The 22861-nt window shown below is 41.8% G+C and overlaps 1 protein-coding gene across 2 annotated transcripts in view; it reads left to right on the plus strand.

Moving 5' to 3' along the window:
- Positions 1-470: 470 nt before the first annotated feature.
- tmtc2a (transmembrane O-mannosyltransferase targeting cadherins 2a) overlaps positions 471-22861 on the plus strand; it is a 48156-nt gene continuing 25765 nt past the window's right edge. For both annotated transcript variants that reach the window (XM_029495587.1, XM_029495588.1), the window contains exon 1: positions 471-890. In XM_029495587.1, the coding sequence (XP_029351447.1) occupies positions 808-890 (83 nt within the window). In that variant the 5' untranslated portion in view covers positions 471-807. The remainder of the gene's footprint in view (positions 891-22861) is intronic.

A 22861-nucleotide genomic window follows, 5' to 3' on the forward strand; every position in this document is an offset into this window, starting at 1 on the left:
GTGATGTAGCTCTCTGTAAATGTCAGAGAAAAGCTTCTATACAGAGAATGATGTCTTTCAGTTGGTGTTAACATATAAACACAAACTCTTCAATGTTACAGAACAGTTTCTTAGAATTTGTTGCATTTAAACGTAAAAAATTTAAACGTAAAACGTAAAGACTAAGACTTGAAATCTAAAATAGAAATTTGATACACACATATATATTTTAATCACAAAAGAAAAATCACCGCTGTGCACAGATAGTGTTTTTTGTTTGTTTGTTTGTTTATTTATTTCTCATTAGGCAAACCAATTCTGCGGCGTTTTTCTACAAAATGATAAGAGCGTTGCCATGGTTACGGTTATAATACTACAGCTCTGGCTCCATTAATAAGCCTGACAGCAGGAGCCCAGATTACTTCTCTCCATCCCTCCCCACCTTGCGCTCAGGCGCGGAGCCCAGTGCGCATGCTCCGCCTCCCTGAAAAACCACACGCGTCTCCCCGCTCCGCTCTCTCCGGCGTTCAGGCAGAGAGATGCCCACGCCGAGGACACCGCAGTCCGCCAATGCCCACAGCTCCGAGCCAGAGCCGGCCATAGCTCCGCGTCCCGACGGCCAGCGGCGCCATGGGTTAGAGGGAACATGGCAAACTTTGACGCACTTTGCGTGAGACGGGAGATGCGTGGCGTTGCGCTGCCGAGCGGCTGAACCGAGCGCACCATAACACAAGAGACTTGTCAGAGAGAGAGAGAGAGAGAGAGAGAGGAAGGCAGCTGATTCCAGTCATTTCTATCCCGCTCCTTCTCCCACTTTGCTTTGGAGAGATGATCACGGAGCTGCTGTGCACCGCCGCGGCTGTGGGTCTCTATCTCAACACACTGGACGCAGATTTCTGCTACGATGACAGGTAGGCTTCCCCCACAGAGCTGCTGCTGCTGCCAACACCACCCGCTCCTCCACTTGTCATCTCCTTGTTACCTCCACACGGAAGTGGGGAGAGAAAAGGCAGGAGGGGGGCGTTGAGCCTGCCCGCTTGTTTGCATGTGCTTTTGTCCGGAGCCTGTAATAAATCACTGCTTATTTGTAGGCTGCATTCAAAGGCACAAAGACAAGAGAGGGGGAAGAGAAGGCCACTGAAAGCTGGAGGGTGAAAGTGTGGTGAAATGACCCAAATATGCCAACTGTCTAACTTCCTCATCTGCAGCACCTACTTAATACAATATCTGAGATTTTAAGTCTTCTTCTTCTTTATTTTTTTGTAACGGCACAGTTAAAGCATGTCCACACCAACATGTGGCTCATTTCCACGGTCACTGGCAGCAAAAAGAGGTGAAGTTGAACATGTTGTGGGCTGAGAGCAGCCTGGTTCCCTTCACCGCCTGCTGCGCACATCATGCGTCTCAGATGCTCTTTGTGTTGATCAAGCACGCCTGCCTGGTCTAACAGCGCCCTGGCCTGAGCGGAATCCAGCAAATTAAAATAGGGAGTTTGATTTTACAAACTGCTGAATAAACATGTGAACACACCATTGTGCTGTGGAGGGGTATTTAGAGAAAAATCCTCTCCTGCCCTGAAGCACAGTGATGTACTGTAGGAAACACTCATTGTCACAAGAGAGTAGAAAGAAAAAAAACACAGCAAAAATCTCCTTCAGATTTTTATTAATCGTTTCTTTTCAAAGATGTAGTTGAATGGCTAACAGTGGAGCGTCTGACAACCAATTTGAGGCAATCACAAAATGGTAAGATAAGAATGTCCAATCAAAATACTTTTTGGCTTCCATTTCTCTATCTGATGATATTTATCGCCTAATAAAAAACAAACAAACAAACAAACAAACTTAATCTGATGCCAGAAAACAAAACAAAACAAACAAAAAAAGAAAAATCCACTCTGGTCTCTACAAACGTGTTCCTTAGAAATGATTCCTTAGAGAGAAGCAGAAAATCCTCGCATTTGAGAATATATATTAATGCAATTTCATTAGAAGTCTTTCCACACTCTTGGAGATTGGACTGTTTTACTGTGCTGTGAATCACAGGTTTAGGAAAATAGGCTATGCCCCACAGCGGTTCCCCTTTTGAAAAGAGGAACTACTCAGGTAGTTCTTTATTGGCTCTATAGTGCTGTATATTGGCATACGGGGCTTCTTCTCTGTCAAAACTGATATTCATTGGTCTTCTGTTACCAAGTATTGATTCAGAACGTGAAAACTACTGATATGCGAGGTATGTGGTAAGTTTTTCTGTGGATTCATAAAAAAAAAAATCAACAGAGTGAGCAGGCGGTCTCCCTTTTGTCCACCCCTCAGTCTGGTAAGCATCTCCAGACACTTATAGGTCAAGGAGCAGCCCCCCCCCCCCCTTCCCCACCCTTTTTACTTTTCAGCACGGTCAGTGATCCCCCCTGTTGTGCGTGAGCAAGACAGAGTGTGTGTCGGGGTGAAGGAGGAGGAGAAACATGGAGTGGTTGGAGAAATGAGCTTCGCATGCTGTCTCCAGTTACATCACACCTCACCACGTATCCCCCATAAAGCATCCAGCACTTATTCAACCATCCGCCCCATCCGGACATGTGACCGTGACACTGCCAGGCTGTGATGGATTACCTGCTGGATAGCCGTGCCCGCTCCAGCCCATGCTCGCACTTCATCCCCTCAGTGAAAGTTCAGTATCTGCCAACGCCATGTATCTGTCAACGTCACGCCGATAATTTACACTGTGGGGGGACAGAAACTGGGGTTTTGGTTCAGCGCTCTCAGATGGAGGAGGTTGAATACCAATCAGAGGTCTGACCTTTCATGGTCGTTCATCAAATGGTGTCCTCGCTGGGGGTCAAGAATTGTGTGCTCTCGGTCTCTTCCTGTGGGGATTAGAGGAGAGTTATGAGCGAAAGGTTAACGCAGGAGAAAGATTTGCACCGGAGAGCTCTGGTGTTGCCTTAAAAAACCATCACAGCTTTAGACAGATTTGTTTTTCGACATGTATTCAGTCCTGTGAACTGAGAGTTTCTTGACCTTTAACCCTGTAATCAAATTCTTGTTATGCGTCACATGCAGTTCTTAACATGCTACACATGATAGTAAAGCTGATAATATCCTCTATATCTGTGCACTCCGTCTTGTGGAGATGTTCTGGCTGCTCTCTGCTTTTTCAATCATGTCAAGTGTTTTTTCTGGGCACTGCTCAGGGCCTGGCTAAGCACTGTCTTGGCCAGTGGTAATCCCAATGAAAAGCCGATGACTAAGTTTTACGGGAGCTGGGAAAGAAATTGAGCCAGGGCAGTTTTTTAATTATTTTTTTTTTGATGGGGTGTGGGGATCAAACTGTGATCTCTTGGTTTTTCTGAAGTCAGTCCCTTCCTGGGTTTAGTCAAATGTAAAGGCTCTTTTTTTTTTTTTTTTCCCCTTTTCTGGTTCTTATGATTGATTAGTCTGGCAGTGTGGTTATATTTCGGAAAATATATTCATCGTTAACCTCTGAACTTGCCTTTGATTGCACATCATTGAGGCTTCTGGCAGGTTAACAAATGACACTTTACATGATGCAGACATTTGAGCATATTGGTTTTTAACGCCAAGTTTTGACAAATGGACTCGATAATGGATGTCTTTACGAGGAAGACTAGGGCATTATTCAAAAGACACCAAAAGTCAAACCAGGAGAAGCAATTTTTATATATATATATATATATATATATATATGCAGCATTGTGAAATGAAATGCATCCTAAGTGGTTTTCAGCATTTGGAGTCATGTATTCTGAGACATCTGTGACACCAATCACGTCACAGTCACTCTGCACAACTCAGAGATGCATTATGGTCCCTCAGGGGATTGAAGCGAAAACATCTTCCCTCTTTGTTTCAGAAGAGCAAACCCATTTAATCACTGTGCGAAGGTCTGGGCGCAGAAGACTCTAGAGCTTCATTTGTTCTGGCTGGCACTTTCCCCTTTATAAGCACCATGAAATTTCTACTCACTCTGCATCTGAAATATCCTCATTGTCAAAACTGAAAAATCCAAACTTGGGTTTAAACAATTAAATGTGCCACAAAGTAGCGACTGAGGAGAAGTGCCCCAATGAAGCAGAAGATCACAGAATCTCTTGGTGGAAACATCTGTTCCTTCTCTGGCTCGATTTCTGAGGTTAACCGATAAATGCATCAATATGGGATTGTCTTAAATAAGTGCCCTTTCATCGTAGTTCAAACCCCAGCGCCTTGAATTTAAGTGCTAATCAACTGCCTCTGTGAATGTTAACAGGGCACACATTGTTTAAACCTTTGGAAAACATACATGCCAACATATACCAATAACTAGAAGCAATATCTCAATGAAACCCCTCTGAGAGTGTAAAAATCCTGTTCTCATGAATGCAACCTCCATTTGTCCCACAGGTAGATGTGTGTGTGACATGTATGGACTTGCGCTCTATTAATCAGGAGCATTGTTGTGTTGTGAATGATTGGATCAAAGAAAGAAGCGGTAACCTTTAGGACTGGAACTTTACTGTTCTGGTTTATTTTCACTGCTTCCATCTGTGTTTTCACATAAAAGGTCCGATAAAACCACTGGAGGCTACCCAGCATCCAACTGTTCTAATCTATGTGGAAAAATTAGGTTCAACAAATGAGGAATAAAAATGATAAATACTACTGTCGCTCTGTTTCTGCTGAATTCGGAAACAAAAGTGATTTGAGGTGTTAATCAACCATCAACAGCTGGTTTAAATGCATCCACTTCCATCACAATTATTAGCGCAACCGTAAATTTAAATTCCACTACTGCTCAGCACTTACTTTGACATCCAATGGGACATTTTTATTGAACAGTATAATATTAAAATCAGTTATATATCATTTCTAAAATCCCCTACTTTTGCTATGAGGTTTTCATTACTGGACAGAATAATTTGAAAAAAAAAAAACAAACGGCGATTTAAGCGATGCTGATCCAGTGTTGCTGGATTTGTGATCATCACTTACTACATTCGATGCTCGTGTTTGTTCACGTCCCACCAAAAGCACCTTTTGTAATGTCTGAAGCATCTCTGTTGTTGACTTCAGCTCATGTTATCATTAACGGGCTCCAAAGTTCACGGTGATGCACTTTGCGATTTTGGCCCGCTCCTGTAAATATTTCCAATTCAATTTTTATTTTCATCAATCATAACATACACTGTCTGAAAGCACCTTACAGAGGGAGGTCAGGACCTCCTGATCCAGCACTTGGGGACAATGGAACAGGAGTCATGGTGGACGGCCATCTGCCTCCACCGTTTGGTTTGAGAGAGCTGGAGATTTTTCTGCTCCTCCTGTGAAATAATTATCTAAAACATGTGCCCTAGTTATGCTGAGGCTGTTTAAATTTCACTATGTGCTTGGAGCAGATAAATATTGGGGGGGGAAGTAGGCGAATGAAATGGGTGAGCAAAATGTCTTTGACTGAGTTGAGTGTGCAGTTGAGGTGAAAAAGGCTTTTGCCTGTCAGGAGGAATTTTCGCTGTGAGTGTAAATGGGTAACATTGCCTGAAGAAAATCATACGTTAAAATGAACAAAGAGGCGAAGATAACTGATGAATAGTGTTTGTGAATAGTAATTTGCAATGGTTTTGTGGCACCAGGCTTTTAATAAGATTTGCGTATATAAATGATTCTGTTTTTAAGAGGAGGAATGGTCAAACTTTAGGAAAAATATGGTTAAAAGCATACATATAACACATGTTTTTATTCAGCAGCCATTAAATGAATGTTACTATTGATGTCTTGTTTTTTTTTTTTTTTTTAAATCTGTAGCCTCCTCCGATTTGGGGCTGGAAGGCTTGGACTGTCATTTAGACAAGAAGAAGGCAGAAGGAAAGAGTCTTGTCTTGATTACTAGCAGATCCAATTCATGTAAGCTCTTAGTGGTCAATTCTGCAAATGTGGCTTTGAACTGCTATGAAAGCCACAAACGAAGTCTCGAGGAACCAGTATGCTGAATAGGGTGAATTAGAAGCTCCTTTTTGGTTTATAATGGTGTCCAGTTCAATGCTTGAGGAAAGGAATGGAAGTCGAGCTGAAGAGAGGATGAAAATTTAAAGGCTATCTTCTTGCGCTGGGATGTGCTCCAGCTTCTGCAGACCTTAAAGGGGCAGGAAAAACAGTCCTCTGGCAGAGAGCCGCCTTCTTGCTCTCAGTAATGAAAGGGCGACGAGGCGTGCACGAGGCCGTTTTCTTTATCAGAAACATTCTATGAAAGGTTTTGTCATCATGAGTTGAATCTCTTTCATTCGTAAGATGAATCCCGTTCATGGACATTTCAAAGTTTTGCCACTTTGAACTTTTGACTTAAGGACATGCTGAAGATTTGGGGTTTCCTCCCACTCAGTATTCCTGCTTTAGCAATGTAGCCTGATGGGGCTAGGGACTGATTTAGAGGCATCTTTTTCTCTTCTTTTTAGTTTTTTCCTTGCCGGCAACAGCTACTTTTAGGGAGGTTTGAATGTTTTGTCAGATTATCTGAAAAGCTTCCAGGCAAGGGTTATAGTCATAAGGTTACTCTGAACAAAAACAAAGCTCACTTAAACCCCTGACCGTGTGTGCCTTCCATATCTGTATATATGTCCAAACGAATGGAAACATAATGTTGATTTTTAGTGGTTATTCAGCACTATTATGCTGGTGTGTGAAAGGCAGAATGTTAAAAGAAAGACTTACACAGATATTAAAAAAAATGTGGTAATTTAAGATTGTTAGAAATTAATACGCACAGTGATAGTTTTAACGTTTTGATGAATTCCTCATCCTCCAACAGACATAATAAATGTAATACTTCATGAAACTTTGGCTCGGGGCTCTCTTTACAAGCATGGAGGAAAGATGGGATTGTTTATTTTTAGATTGTCCCTCCTTGTCCCACATGGTCCCAGTCGTGCACGAGGCTGTTGTAACCTTTGGCTGGCCCTTGCGCCGTGCAGGCCACAGTCGAGCCGCCCGTCTGCCAAGACATGACCGCCAAACCTCAGTCCCACGACCCTCCCTGTGCACACACCATATGTAGATCCCCAAACACTGGTATCCACATATAGCTGTGCCAGCATCCTGCACGGTACGGTAGGCCAAAGCCCTACATTTGTCATGTGACACCCATGCTGGATTTGGGAGCATGAAATCCTCATGACCACATATAAAGTGGTGAAAACATACTCTTGCAGGGATCTTATCTGGACCGACCGCATGTGTGTTGATCATGTTCCTCTCTAAAGGAGACCCTTCATAACTGTGTTCAGCAGCAAGGGCTTGAATTTCTACCACAGCGCACTAAACTTACTCTGTAAGCAAAGCCTCCTTTTTGTGGTGTTAGATTACACTTAGAAGTTGGCATCCACTTTCCCTCTTCAAACTACAAGGATGACTAAAACAACTCAGAGCAGTTGGGGCGTAAAATAAAACCAAGTCCAAACTGGTGATCACACGAATCTCAGGCAGTTACTCTTTCTGCCTTTTTGTAATCAATATCCACTGAGAGTCACCTTTCAGTGCCTATGAAGGTTTTTTTTTTTTTTCTGTCTGTAGCCAAGAACAGCTGTCAGACTCGAGTTTTTAATTTTTTTTTTTTTTTTTTTTAAATTTTGCTCATATTTCAAGACACCTGGCATCAGTTGTAACCGAAAAGCGTAGTGAGTGCTTGTGTTCATCAGCCACTCAGGATCTGAATCTGGACTGTCTGTATGTAGGAGGTTTGTGAGCGGGATCAGGCTGATGAAGCGACTCGCCTCTTGTGTCTGTGGTTTGTATGATCTGTGACCTTTGGTGCTGTGTTGTATGTGGTGAAGCTGAGAGTGTTTGAGGTGGTTTAGGCAACAATAAGGCGACCGCTCATTATCACCTGAAACAGTTTTTTTTTTTTTTTTTAATTTTGGGGCAGCACAGGGGCATAGTGGTTGGCAATGTTGCCCCTCATGGGTTCAGTTCCCAGCCTGGGGCCTTTCTGTGCAGAGTTTGCATGTTCTCCCTGTGCTCACATTGGTTTCCTCCCACCGTCAAAAGACGACATGTTTAGGTTAACTGGTGACTCTAAATTGTCTGTAGGTGTGTGTGTGAGTGGTTGTTTGTCTCTAAATAAATAAATAAATGAATGAATGAAGCGGAACAATTGTTTTTGCTCTATGGTTATATACGACAAAGTGAAAACCATTTTGCTGTGTTAGCTGTAATGAAACTCCCATTCATCTCAGCATGGGTTAGTGAGACTGTGCTGTGCCTTAATTATAATTGTAAGAGGCAGGTGCTTTACAAAACCAATACAGATTCATTAGCTCAGCAGCCCTGGCATGGAGCACCTGAGCTGAACTAAGCTGAGCACTACACATACTGCTTCCTTCGTCATGCGTGGCTACTCATGCTAACTCTTGTAAAATATACTAATATGCATAAAGCTTTCTGGGTCAGAACTGGGCGAACTATAGAGGGCTGCATGTGTGTGGGGGAAATTCAGTTTGTGCTTCTCACCTCATAAAAACCTGAGAGGGGGAGATTGTGAGAGTTGGTGTGAGGACTTTAGGGATTTAAGGTTCAGTTGGGATCAGATGACAGCCCTGTAAGCTTTACTCAAGTTTACTGTTATAGTATTTGCTATTGTGATGTAGGAAGAGTGAAGTGATTATACTGGAAGCTTTGTGGTTTGAGTGTGCTACAGTTGGTATTTGTTTGCCTTCAGTGTCTTTGTAGCCTATTAGATAGTATCTTTTAAAGGCGTTTGCTGAAACTGAATTTGCAGCTCAATTGACATCAGTCAAAATCTTAATTTGTAAATCTGTAAAAGATTCAAAAACATATTTACATTTTTTTTATCTGTTTCACTGATTCTGCATTTATACTGTGTTCATATTTCGTTCCCATGAAACATGAACCCAGTTGATTTGCTCTGCGCAGAGAGATAGCCTTTCTCTCTTTACTGTTTCCTCCTGATAAGGGTCTAAAAAAATGAACCAGATAGAGAAAGTATGAACGTCTCAGTACAGCTGTGTTGTTATGCCTTCGCGCCAGCAAGAGCCGCACCCATGATGTGTTTGGGTTGTCCATTTGTGTGTCCCATTCTCCATAAAGAAATATGTCAGTTACACTGTGAGGGAACTGAACACATTTATTTGGACACAAGGGGGAAATTATTAAATTGTCATGATCGGGGGTCAAGTTGATATCACAAAGTTAGTTGGATGGTTTGTATTCCGATTAGTCAATTTATTTACTAATGGCGAAACGGATAGAAAAGCAGCCAATTAGAATAAAGCTACAAAGTGACCAATCAGAAAATAACTACAAAACCAACCAGTCAGAGCACGGCTACTAATCAATCAATAAGAGTTGGCCACAAATCAACCGTACAGAATAAAGTCTCAAATCCGTCTGCCCAGCCAACCATCAAATGCTCATCAGCAAGATAGTTCAGTAAACTCTTGAGGCAATTTCTTGAAATTTGGCAGAAATTAAAAAAAAAACTAAACCCCTCAACTCTGGCTCAGTGCAAACTGTTTGGCGTTTGGTGGTTTAAGGTCAAAGTCACCTCAGTGGCCTTGATAAAGAAAGGACTCTCGCACCTTCCATGGGAATCATCTGAAATTTTGTACAAACAATTGTGTCAGAGTCACCTGGCAAATGAAACACATGCCAATAGGGACTAATCTTTGTGTAGGAGGCTGATAACTCCATGGCAATAATTCTGGGTAGCTTTGTTCAGTGAGAGGGAATCTGCATGACTTGATTCTAATGTGTATTGAGTTGGAAATTGGATTATAATTTCCTGTTTAACCGTATAGCCGCAGCTTTTTGTTTTTTGCGGTGTATAATTTCCTGCCCAATCAACACATCGTTTCATTTTCATTTTGGCTCAGTTCGACAGTCATTATTCTGCCTTTAGAACCATAAAGCACACCATCCTTCAAGTTAACTATCCTACTTGATTATCTAGGCAGGATCAGGAAACGTTTGAGTCTTTTCTCCCATTTTGATGCACTACCCTTCCAAGCAATGCTCAATAGTGCAAACTGTTCTTTTCTGCTCGGCTCGGCTCACCTTTGATTTGAGGGTCCGGTGTTGTAGGTGCCTCGAGTTGAAACACACTTTAAGTAAAGCAAAGCTGGCTTTATAAATGAGAGAAATCTGCATTTGATAATAGCCCTTCTCCCACCTCCATCTTATTTATCTCTCTCCAGAATGTAATTTGTTTCTCGCCATCATATTGAAACTCATGGATCAATGGCCATGGAAATAGGATGGTTACACTGTTTTTATGAAGCACTGTGACATCACCGTCATTTATTTTTGATGCAATTTTCTCTGGAAACTGCCATGGACTTTTATCTTCTTCAGAGTTTGCCCTTTCTCTTTATCGTTTTCATCTTGCTGCTAGCATGCACTTGAAGGTCACTGAATTATATATCCTCTGCTTTTGATAAGAACATGACTAGTTTGTGTTAGCTCTGTGGTGAATTTTCACTTTCATTTTGATGAGAAACATACAGCAGGCGGCTCTGACTGTTGATACTTTGATTTGTTGCCCTCTGCTGAAAAGACATTCAGTAGTCGAGGAAATAAATCATTCCTTTTCATGTGAAACTGAACTAAGGAAACATCCAAAGGCTCTGCCCTGTTGTAGATTTGTATCTATGCTTTGTAGACGGGGGCTAGCACGAAGATTAGAGGTCACCGCTGAGTGTCACGTTGCCAGCTCATCCACCACGCTGGCTTCATCTCATCAAAAAATCCACACAGACAGACATTTTCCCTCAAGGCTGGCCCATTACTGTGATACCACAGCCAGTTCATCCATTACTGAGCAGACTGAGAACGATGACAATTTAATCTACGCCCTCTGTTTTTGTTTTTTTTTTCCCCACTGCTATAACCAGCAGCGTCTTCTTCGTGATAGTGTTATCAGCGGGACAAGCATATACTGTGTGACATCCCTGTTGCAGACAGGAAGAGATGTTTGTCTGGGAAATTAAGACTCATCCTCTCTTGTCACGCACAGATGTGAGGATGCATGCTATTAATTGTATGGCCTCCTAGAGCGGTTGCTACTATTTATTTTACAGCTGTGGGGAAGTAAAAGAAAAATGCTGATGCTTACTTTCTTGCAGGGAAGCAGATGAGGAGATTGATGCCAATCTCATGTCTGTGTCATAAATATGAAGCCGACACCATCTTGTAAGCAAAACCTCATGTCCATCCCTTTTAATTGTGGAAGTGTTCAGTTTCTTTCCATCGGTGCCTTCAGCGACCGTGATTCATATGTATGCATTGAAAAACAAGAACAAGTTGGCCACAAACACTTGTAACCCGGTCCTACATGCAAATGTCATGATGTTGTAGCATGACATCATGTCTGCTTGTCCCTCCAGTCCACCTCAGATGGGAATAGCGTACTTTTATGATGTTATACGATGCGTTTTATGGTTTCATAATGGAGTTTCCTGCTGCATTTTAAACAGAGCCATATATTTTGGAACCCAGGCCGATAGTTTGACAAACTTGGATTATATTAAATCTCCTGTGGGGAAGTGTATTTCACATATTTCGTTATTGTACCGGGTTCTGTTTGTCTCATAAATCATAGGTAATAATTATTCATGTCTGCCTTTTGTTCTGTCAGTACAGCTTGCATTGCTGCGCTGTTTTAAAAGTTGCATGAAGTTAAACTACCTTTGAGTCACTTAAGCTTTGTCCTAATATAAAGGTCAAATTGATGGGGTTTGAACTTTTGGGATGACTTCATTCGTTCCAATGTGGAAGTTGAGTTGAGGCAATTAGTTTCGTTGTACCAGCCGTGTTCAACAGATCACAGAAAAGATCTTAGATAATTAGCACAGATCACTGAAAAGAAGACAGATTTGGTCTGGGTTGGCCCCGTGGTACCACTCTATAGCTGCAGTTTCTCTCTGGCTAATGCTGGAATGCGACGACTGGTCACGGCAGAAGAAAGGAAGGCCTATTCTAGATTGGATACAGTCCTGTTCGCTCTGTTAGTGTGGCGTACTGGGCCATAAGAAATGCAGTGTGTGAATCTGGCCACTGAAGACTTCCTAAGCAGAAAGAAGCCCAACTTCTCCAGAGAGTGACATTGCAAGGTGATGTGCTTCATGTACCACTTGCAGACAGTTTTCACGTACAGCGTAAAGGCACAAATCTTTTACATTCTCAAAAAAGCTGCACTTTTTAATTTGTGATCGGATTTCAGATCAATTCTGGTGGAGCATTAAAGTGATTTTTTTTTTTTTTTTTTTTTAAATCGGAGACAGAAGGCTTTTGAGCAGAAACAGAATGCTGCTTTGTTTCTCCAGCTGCTCCCTTGGCAGCATTGCGCAACTCTGATCCTCCACTGGCTCCGTGATTTGTCATTAGCAATTAAAGTTGTGCTCATTATATACTCCAACGCAGATCAAAAATGATCCAGCTTCTCGAAGGAGCTTCGAAGTTCAAGCAGTTGTTCACTCTCCACAGAGAAGACCTGTACCCCATCCAGATTTGTTTGATCTTCAGCAAGAGCATTTTTTTACTTTTTTTTTATTCCTGCGTGTAAGAAGAGCATCAAGAGTTTTAAGTGCAAGTTTGATTTGTTGTCAGACTTTGGGTTAAGACCACAAAAGGGGACAACCAGTCCGGCTGGATGTGGTCAGCGTCCTCAGTGGTGATGATTCCCGTTGCCCTCTGGAGTGGGTACTGGGGGGTATTGTTGATCCTTTGTCTCCACACCAAACATGTGCTCATGCAAATCTTATTCCTGGACTGTGGTGAAAAGGGGAGCAGAGAACATTGGCAATCCTCTCTGAGCCGTGACTCTTCACGACCCAGTGACATTCAGCTATTCCCAGTAGAGAAAAATCAATGTTCAGCACCGAGCTTGCACCCAACGTTGGAGTCCCCTCATTTTAATTCAGCTAAGGAAAGAGCAGGTTTCCATAATCACCACTTCAAGCGTGCTTTTTTTTATAGGTCAGTGTGCCAACACCTGCAGCTTTTCTGGATCTAGGCCAGCTGAATTGATTGTAGGGGCAGAAGGTAGACTGAACTAAAGAAGAGACGGAGAGGGAATTGTACCTGATGATATGGAGAGACACGATCACCAGCTTAAAATTCTGCCAGATGACTAACTGCGTGTGACACTTTTTCCAAAAATTAGGTTTGAAACAATTTAAAGCAGCAGAATTAATTCAGATTCAGTTCATGCGACCCACATGGCCTAAACTAAACAGCTCTGTCCAAAACGACTCCCTCTTTACTGCACATAAATTTATCTGAGCGTCTTTTATTTCAAGATGCACCCATACACAGTAGATAAATCTATTGTACTGATTAGCTAGCCAAATAGACAATTATAGATTGAATATTTTTAACTGTCTTCAGATAATAATTTGAATTTCAAATTAGTTCTGTTTGCACATTATGAATAAATAATGAAACAGGGAAGCAGCAGATTCAGAGAACACTTAAATAGAATAATTCTAGATAAATTCCAGCATAAGCATCAATGTTTTATCTGCAGAGAGCTGAGACGCAGCAGCACCTACCCGGCTTGTAACAGCTGTGGGTCTTGTATTGTTTGGCTCAGTCATAGAGCAGCACTCAGTCCGCTTTTAATCAAGAATCACATTTATCACTGTGGATGCAGACGACTCGGAGAGGCCACCCTAATTATCCGTCCGTAGTCACAGACTGTAATTAACTCCTGAGACCATACTAGATGCAGCATTTGGACCGACTGACTGGCTGCTCATTTGTTTTCCTGTAACGTGCCAGAGGTGGTTTTCTGGCTGCATTCCGCTGCTGGGATTCATGGATGGATGACTGGGTGTGAAAGTTGGCTGCCGTTTCACTGATAACAGCTGGATGTGTGAAAGCCACACAGATTTAGGGAACCTTATGAAACTCAGCATCCAGTGCTCCTGGTTATTGGCTCATGTCAATACGTTTCGCACCATGAATCCGGTCGGACGGACCATATTGTAGGCACAAGGCATATTTACTGGGTGAGATGCTTTTAAAATATCTATATCCCCCTGCACAGCATTTCCTGGTGGTCTTTGGGGTATTCACGGAGGTGTGAAACTGTAATTTTCAGTTGAATCAAACTTTCTCCAAACCCCAGTTTCTAATGTTTTGTTGTTGTTGTTTTGTTTTTTTTTTTATTTGCCTGCATTCACAGATTTATTTTTTGCTACTCTGCTCTTATATATTAAAGTTGCATGTTCAATAATAGGCTTAGAATTAACTCCAAGACATTTTTATTATAGATTTTTTCACTTCATTCCCTTAATTTTTTGGCTTAGTTTTTCCTACACTTTTATATTGGCGCCCTGGGGTAGCATAAAGCATTAGTTTTATTAGCCATTGATTTCCGCCCCAGTGCAGCTCTGATTCATCATAGCCTTTTTATTGACACCATCGGTCGGGGAATGCTTTGGAGGGCTCGGTCATCTTTTTAGCTGAGGTGGCAGTGGCCAGTCGTCAGATCAGTGCAAACAGCTAATTGGAAGTGATCAATCAATCACTTAGATGGAGATAAAGACTCAGCGATCAATATGCTGAAAAATAGATGAAGGAGTTGCACTCTCAATGATTGGGCTCATAATATTTTAACCGCTAGAATTGCAGAGTACTGAAACTGTCTTTGAAACAAAATATTCCAGCTAAACAGGCAAACGTCAGAGCGGTGTGAATCTCATTAATCTGATTTTCATAAAGTTTATTGCCAAAATAGATAGATACATCCTCGACATATTGATGCATAGATAAATAAGCATGTTTTGAAGAGTGATGTTAGCTTTGGTGCATGATGTCATCAGCGGGATAAGACCATCCTTCTCTTGTAGAAACCAAAGTGTATCTGTTATTAAACATGCTAACAGAATAGAAATGGAAATATGGCCATTTTTAAGAAACCAGTTTAACTGAGTCGGGTCTAATTTTTGAGACCTCCTGATATTTGGAAGTCTATATGTGAGTCAGGGGCCATTAAAAATTCTCAATGCACTGTACTGCACATCTTTTAAACTACTCTACATTCATCGATTGTTCCTGCTTCCAGCTGCTAAACTCCAGGCTCTCAGTCAATGTTTCAGGCTAATGAAAGTGAGACCATTTTTGATTCTCTCTTCAAGGACATAAAATGGGCATAAATTTATTTTTCTGGCTGCATTTTTGGACTCTCTGGCCACTATGGAGTAAGCTGTCTGGCTAATCAGGAAACCTGCTTCACGGGGGACATGAAAGCAAGTCTGGCCTGACAAAAGAGAGACAGCCAACTTCCTGACACTTAGCTCAGACTGTTTCAGCTTCTTTGAAGGCCAGAGCCCATGGAATAAATCTGTTTGTTCCGATTCCGACTGATGGTGTAGAGGAGACTTTATCTTAATCAGCTTGGAGTTGTTAGTTCCATCAACGATGACGCTGAAGCAGCTGGATTTCAGTGATGAGGAGGAACTATCCCGAAGTGTGCCCCTTTGATCAGAGCAATTCAATGGATGGATACCTTCAGTACTTAGTTGGACTTGGGCCAAGTAATGCTGTGTGTGGAGTATAAAAATGTTTGTAATTGTAACTGATGCGTGTGCGTTGCTGCTGCCTGCAGGCGCCTCCCCACACACTCTGGGACTCTGTTGTTTCTCATGTGTGAGCGATGGGGTTTTGTGCAAAAGAAAAAAGATTCTGGACTCCGGGGTTCTAGATTGTGGACGGGACGCTGGCCGGCCTTTTATTAGCCGAAAATAAAACTCATCTGGTGCTGCTGTGACTCCAAAACGTTATGGGGCAGTAAAATAGACACCACATCCCATTGCTAAAGGAAATAAAATGAAACTGAAAATAACAGGCACACTTAAAAGAAAGATTACTGTGATCTATGTGACATGAGTTGTTATCTGAACAGCAGTGACCAAATGGACAAATACAAACTAATACTTCACCGCTATTTCCACTGTACAAATGCTTGACGAGCACACAGCTAACTAGCCAACACAACACTTCAAACACAGTGCAACACAGCAGATAAACAGATAAGCTGGACTCGCACCTCTGTGCACGTTTTGTATATTCACAACAATAGGAAAGTCAGCCACATTCATATAGTAAATATTCCCATAGTAAAACACTTGATCAACAAGCATTTCCTCAGAGGAAGCATACATCCATTGTATAGATTTCTGAGCGACAAAACGTACAATCTTTGCTGTATTAGCTGCAGCTGTTTAGCAGAAAATAAACAGTTTAAAATAGATATTTTTGTGCGTGTCATTTGCCGTGCTGCACTCTAATCTCTGCATGAGGATTGAAAGTAAGTCATTTAACTGGTCTATTCATTTGCACATGAATCTTGCTGGTTATTCTGGACCTTTGGGAGAACTGCTGGGAGCTGCAGGATGAGCTATTTTTAATCAATGAAAAGATGGATCCAGTGAACTGAGTAGGAGAAGAAAAAAAAATGTAGGTTGGTGCTATGAATACAAAGCAACTTTCCTCCTTTGTGTCACAGGTTTATTTTTATTAATATATATTAGATAAAAATCTTTCCCTTTTTTCCCCTGTTTGCACATCATTAGTGCCCAACTATGTTGAACACCATACAGCAGTAGTTTATCACTCCGCACGCATGAAATGATGTGGAAAGAAACAAATATCTGTCATTGAGCTGGGCACCAAATCTGCCAAATTAATGTCAAATTTGATCTTACACTCCAGGAAAGGGAAAAGCACAGCTAAGCACAATTCTTTCACAACTGGACCACTGGCAGCAAGACAGGGTTTTATGAATGCTATCTGGACATTTATGTATTTTTCCTCTCCTCCCATTTCGTGCCAGTTTAGCGTGGGACGGGGTGTGGGAAAGCCGCAGTGCCACTTCGGGTATTGTTCTGCCTGCGGTACTGTTGATGTATGACGTTTGAATACACCCTTAATGCTCACTTCCTGACCTTTCAGCTTACAGATATACAAACTCAACAGCTACAAGGAAATTATAAAAAAAAAAGTAAATAAATAAATAAATATGTAATTAGTTTCTTTATGGGTCATCTGTGTCTGTGTGTAATATCACAACTGAGGACGAAGACATAAAATTGTAAAACTAGAGCTCTGGTTCTTTTCAACATCTCACTCTTTCATCATCTCTATCTCCTCATTGCTTGCCATTGTGCTGCGGCCACATACTGGCAGGATTATCGAAGCTGATAATGAGCCAGTGAATGAATCACTAAGGCCCAGCCAGCAAGTGTAATGGCTTTACGCCTGACTATTCAACCGTGCACTGTGATGGATGGGTAGGTACCTCGAAGATTGGGGTAAAAAGGACCAGATCTCCACGTGCTCACTTGCCTCATGTGGTGCAGTACAATCTGCTCTCAGCTAAAGTGAACACCGGGGTGAAATTTATTCCGTTTTTTTTTTTTTTTTTTTTTTTTTATCCTCAACCAGCTGTGGAGTGCTCTGGGCACACAGCCCCGAACAGTGTTTTCCTGCCAACTGCAACAACACGTGGAATTAGGACGTGGCATCGTATAGATTACATACTGTATCATTCCACATGTGCAGTGTGAGTGTGGAGGCCTGAGCGCGCACACATACGCACACGCACTTCACCCCAAACGTTAAATCTGATTACTCTTTGACCCCCTGACCTCCATGCATGTCTCAGAAACTCCATGCACTCTATGATCACTTTCTAATCCTGTTAGCGTTGGATTAACACAGAGGTGATCGGGACGTTGACACCCACCCACCCACTCATACACTCCCTCTCTCACTGCCCTTTGTCTCGCTGTTAGTGCTCGTGAGACTGAATCTTAGAGAAGGTGAAATCAATAATTGGTGACAGGCCTCCCTCCACATGGAGATCAGTTAGAGAAAACATTTTCTGTTTTGTGATCTGTAGTTGGGTTGTGGGGGCTCTCTCCAGATTCTGGGGCATCATATCAGCTTGATGTCTCCTCCAGTGGAAGCTGCCCAGAAGGCCCATGAAATTACAGATCCACCTGAACTGGTCCCTTTTGAAACAAAGGAGCAGCGGCTCTTCTCCCAGCTCTGGATGTATCAGCAACTTAGCTGTCTGGTTGAGCCCAGCCAGCCTCGGGAGGAAACACATTTTGGCTTGTATGCATGATCTCCTGCCAGAGCACACAACCATAGGTGAGTGTCCCTCCTCACCGTTTCTGCTGATGCTCCTGCAGTCTGAGATACTTCTTTCTACCTCAGATCAAGCTGGAGTGCAAGCATGGAAAATTCATGCGGATCTGATTTATTTCTTGAAAAAAAAAAAAAAAAAAGAAGGTGGCAGCTTTGTTGATCTTTATTGCCTCCACCTCAACATATTTTCCTCTATGCTGCTGTTATGGATTTGTTTTGTCCTTGCAGTACAGATTATTTTTTTCCTCTTGGAGCCTTATTCATCTTCGTTCCAGCCGCATCAGTGGTGTGTTTACTTCAGTTGTGCGCCAACCCAAGATTAGCACTGTGTGACTATGCTTGTCTGCCACAGCTCTGTACTATGCTAATTAAGCACTCAGATGGCTGAGTAAGGAGATAGAAATGTAATAGGTCTTGGCAGTATGAGGTGAATAGCTTGGTGCTGGAGCAGATGTGGCTAGTACGGGATATAATAAAGACCAAAGATGAAATGGGAACAGAAGAGTAGTAGAAATGTGAGAGGAGATGAGAAAGCATTAAGAAAAAATTGAACGGAATGAGGCGGGAAAGTAGGTGACTAGCACCTGAACAGGCGAGAACAAAAAAAGCAAATTGAACAAAACACTGAAGAAATCCAGGAAACAGGGTCCAGGCCAGTTTTCCTTAATAGTGATGTCTTTATGATGTTTGGCTAATCCATCTCATTACAGCTGTCAAGGAGCAGGAAGAAGCACAAGAAAGGGTTAGCAATTCAGCCAGTCCTGATTATGTGAAGTGAGGCAGTTTATCCTGCAGATGTTTACGAGAGCAGTCGATGCACATGCTGCAGAAAGACCGGCTAGTCCAAAACCCAGATATTTAAAACAGACCAAGTAAGCTCAAAAACATTTAAACTAGAGGTCGATTAACTCAGCAGACCACAGGGAGTGGGAGAGTGTAATGTGGTGCCCTGTTTGTCATCTGAAAACTGTAAACTGAACTTTATGAGGATGCAATTCAGGAAACAGTTCTTTTTATAGCATGTAGTTTTCGACTCTGGCAATTGAAGCTGTTAGCTGAGATAGAGTTAAGATGTCTCCCTGGCTTCGGTGCCTCATGAGAGTTGATTAGAGGAATAATCAGCGGAGTCTGAGTAATTGAAACTTCAGCTGGGGTATTGCATAAACAACCTAATGCATTTGATTAAGAGGCCAGATTTCATAAAGAGTACAATAATATATTGCACTAATGTCCTTAGACTAACATGTACATTTAAATATGGAAACATACAAAGCAACTTCATCTAATGCAAGATTTAGATTTATGAGAAAAATAAAATCATCGTGTTATTTTGTGTATAAGTTTAGGGAAAAAATACAAAATTTGCAAAATGTTGATCCCTGAAAGTCTGAAATAACAACAAATTATCGACTTGAATATTTCTTGAAATATGTAAATGGAGGGTTGTTGTTCGGTTTTTATATATAAAACATAGTTTCATTCATTTATTCTAAGTCCCAAACAATCAAAAGTTCACATTTTGAAAAACAAACACGTCCTTGGTTGTTATTTCTTAACTTTTTTTTAACAAGCCAGTGTTGTGCGTCAGGACTGTGTGGGTTTGGTTTGATCAGATGTGACTCATAGTGGCCTGGCAACGTAAACAAACAACCACACAGCCATCCTCGGCGTTGGATTCAGATGATGCTAAAACCTGATTGGTGGCATCAGCCTTTTCTGACTGAGCCCAGCCCCCTGCCAGTCAGTGGAGAAGCAGAGAAAATGGTGTTGTTATGCAGGACCCCAACACTCAAAGTAAAACTGATGGGTGAGTTAGGATGTGGCCTTATGGGAGTTTTAGTCAGGCAGCTCTTTGACTATTTTTTCCCGAGATGACAACCTAACTTAGAGACACCCTCTGATAATGAACAAATTTGCATAACTTGGATGTTGGAAATGTTTAATTGTGCATTAACTAGAAGGAATTCTCTTCTACTCAAGATTGAAATGTAGAAATTACAATCTGCATCTGTTGAGAACAAAATACTCATTGAAAAAAATTCTAATGAAATGAATGAATGATTGAATACAGTGATTGATAAGTTTAGAGAAAATGCCAACCTGTTCCTTACATCATGTTCTGTGCACGAATATTGGCCCACTGCCCCTTAAAGAGGCCCAGTCAGCTTCTGTAGGAAGCCACAGCACAGGATAAAAACAAACCACTGGGGGTGAGATCACTGCTGCTGAGGATGGTGGTGGAGTGCTGCATTTGCATATTGTAAAGACACATACCCAAACACTGAAAGCAGTGGACAGGTGAAAGAAGACCTCACCCTTCTTACAAATGGATTTCAAAAAGAGGAAAGAAATCTCTGAGCTAATGTCTCTTTTCAGCCTTTAGTGGAAATCCCTCCGGTTTTACCCCCTCTACCCCACCCCCCCAAAAAAAAAAAAAAAAAAAAATTGAAAAGCCCAAACCAATCCTGTACTTTGAGGATAGTGAATGGAGTGCCCCACAGCCTGCCTGCCCGCCTGCCCCATATACGATGGCTGAATACAAAAGACCCCCTTCTGTAAGCGCGATCACTCCGGGAGACCGCTCTATCTGCACTGCTGCAGCGACGGGCCTCAATGGAGCCATCAGTGCGGCCTGTGCTGTCACACACTCTTGCACATGTGCCTGCTTTTGCAAACACAAAGACGGGACACCTTACATGTAACAATTTATTCGCACACATGCACGAAGCCCAGTATTTTCAATCCATTCCCACACACCCTCATGGCTAATGAATTCTTTTTATCCTCCGTTTGCCGGGCAGGAACGGGCAGGAAGATGCCTGGCTGGCATTGGATTTGAATATTTAAATTATTAATCACAAGAGCATGCCGAGAACCAACACATGCCACGGGAGACATGGGAGCAGGTTTATCAAGGCGTGTTTTAGATCTGACAATGTTATCTATCATTGACAGCGGTGGCAGGGGAGGGGGACACTGCAAATTTTGATGGACATAAGATTTACCGCTTTTACTAAAGGGTCAAAAACTTTATGTGAATTCTGAGGCTGATTAAACAGCCTGTGTAGTAAAGTGAAGCTGGCCTAGATTATATGCGCTCTAGACATTACACTTAATACAGCATTAATAAAACCTTTAGTGTTGGTAATCATTAGATTTCAGTTTGTGTTTATTGCTCCCATATTCCAAGTCCTCCCACTCTCATATCATACTCATTTGCTGTGTTGGGACTTTAAACCATTTTATAAATAACAGCTCACTGTGGAACCACAGTTAAAAAAAAAAAAAAAAAGGTTTGTAAAGGGATGATGTAATGCTTCGTGTCCTTAGAAATATCAGACAAGGGAGAGTTCTACTGTGGCTTCAGGGCTTGAGAAACACACTTGCCTTTCTCCAACGGAGAACAATCCTGGGAAATGGAGGAATTTACTATCGCTCATGCAACGACAGTGCTGCAGGCTTGAAGGGGAAAACATTTAAATTAAATTAGGAGTAATTCATTGAGCAATTATCACCGTGACAGGGGATTTGCACCTGCAGGCTCGCTGGCTGTGCCATTTTCTCTGCTTTCTCATTTGGGTCTTTTTTACTTTAACCTTGCCAGTGCCATTCTGTGCAGGCTGTGGCTCCGTCTTCCTCTCTCTCTCTCTCCCTCTTAGCTTGAGTTGCAATCTCTAAACAAAGGAAGTCCTCAGCTGGCTCCCATGTTGCTGTGCTTTTCCTTCTCTGGTGTGACTTGCACGATGTTAATCACTCCGCTTGTTTAATAAACCACTTCTACAGTCACTATAATGTGATTTAAAATATGGCTGCGGGTGAAAGTTTTATTCAGAATTCTTTTATTGAATTTCTTATGATTCCTGTTGTTCAAATGAGTTGAATTAATCTGTTGATTGGAGCGTTTAAAATGAACTCAGTGGTTCTTTGAAAAAGCTGAAATACATTGTGACCAGATTTTTTTTAATTAAGAAATTAAAAGAATAATATTTACATGGACTTTAGAACTCATGTCAAATAATTTGATTTCAGTGCTGAAGCCGGGCATCCATTCTTCTAGCCGGGTGTATTTTTTTAGATGCCTGAGGCTGTTTTCCATCCTCGACAGCTCAGAGACATGCTGCTCTTTTTCAGGCATTTAAATCTCTCAGGCTCATCAAATTCATCATCACTTTATGACTCAAAGTGTCAAACAGTCCCCACCCAGTTTTTTTTTTCCCAAATGAGTTTGAATAAAGAAAAAACATATGGTTTATTAATCAGAATGTTAAAAAATTACCTCGACATATGAATGATGTATGAAAAACACTTCCCTTCTGCTTTTTTTTTCTTTCTCGCTGTCAACACCTTGAACAGGCAACCAAGAGTCAGAAAGAATTCATTTACAAAGATGTTTTGTACTGTAATGTCTGCCAGTTTAATGGCTGTCAGTTTTATCACTAATCAAATCCCAGATAGCTTTTTATTTTTTTTTATTTTGTGTGTGTGTGTGTGTGTGTGTGTGTGTGTGTGTGCGTGTTGTGGGGGTTTCTCCTCTCTCTCAGCTATTGTAGCCGCCATCCCATTCATCACTCTCGATCCCTGTGGTGAACTCTTTTTTTTTTTCCTCAGTGTTTGAGTATACACGAATGCAGCCTGTGTCCCCGGTAATGATTGGCTAATTATGAGAATCCACAGCAGCCTCAGGGCTGTGAAACCTCCTGCCCATTAGTGTGTGCACAGGT

Source organism: Echeneis naucrates, chromosome 23 (assembly GCF_900963305.1).
Source record: "Echeneis naucrates chromosome 23, fEcheNa1.1, whole genome shotgun sequence".
Lineage (NCBI taxonomy): Eukaryota > Metazoa > Chordata > Actinopteri > Carangiformes > Echeneidae > Echeneis > Echeneis naucrates.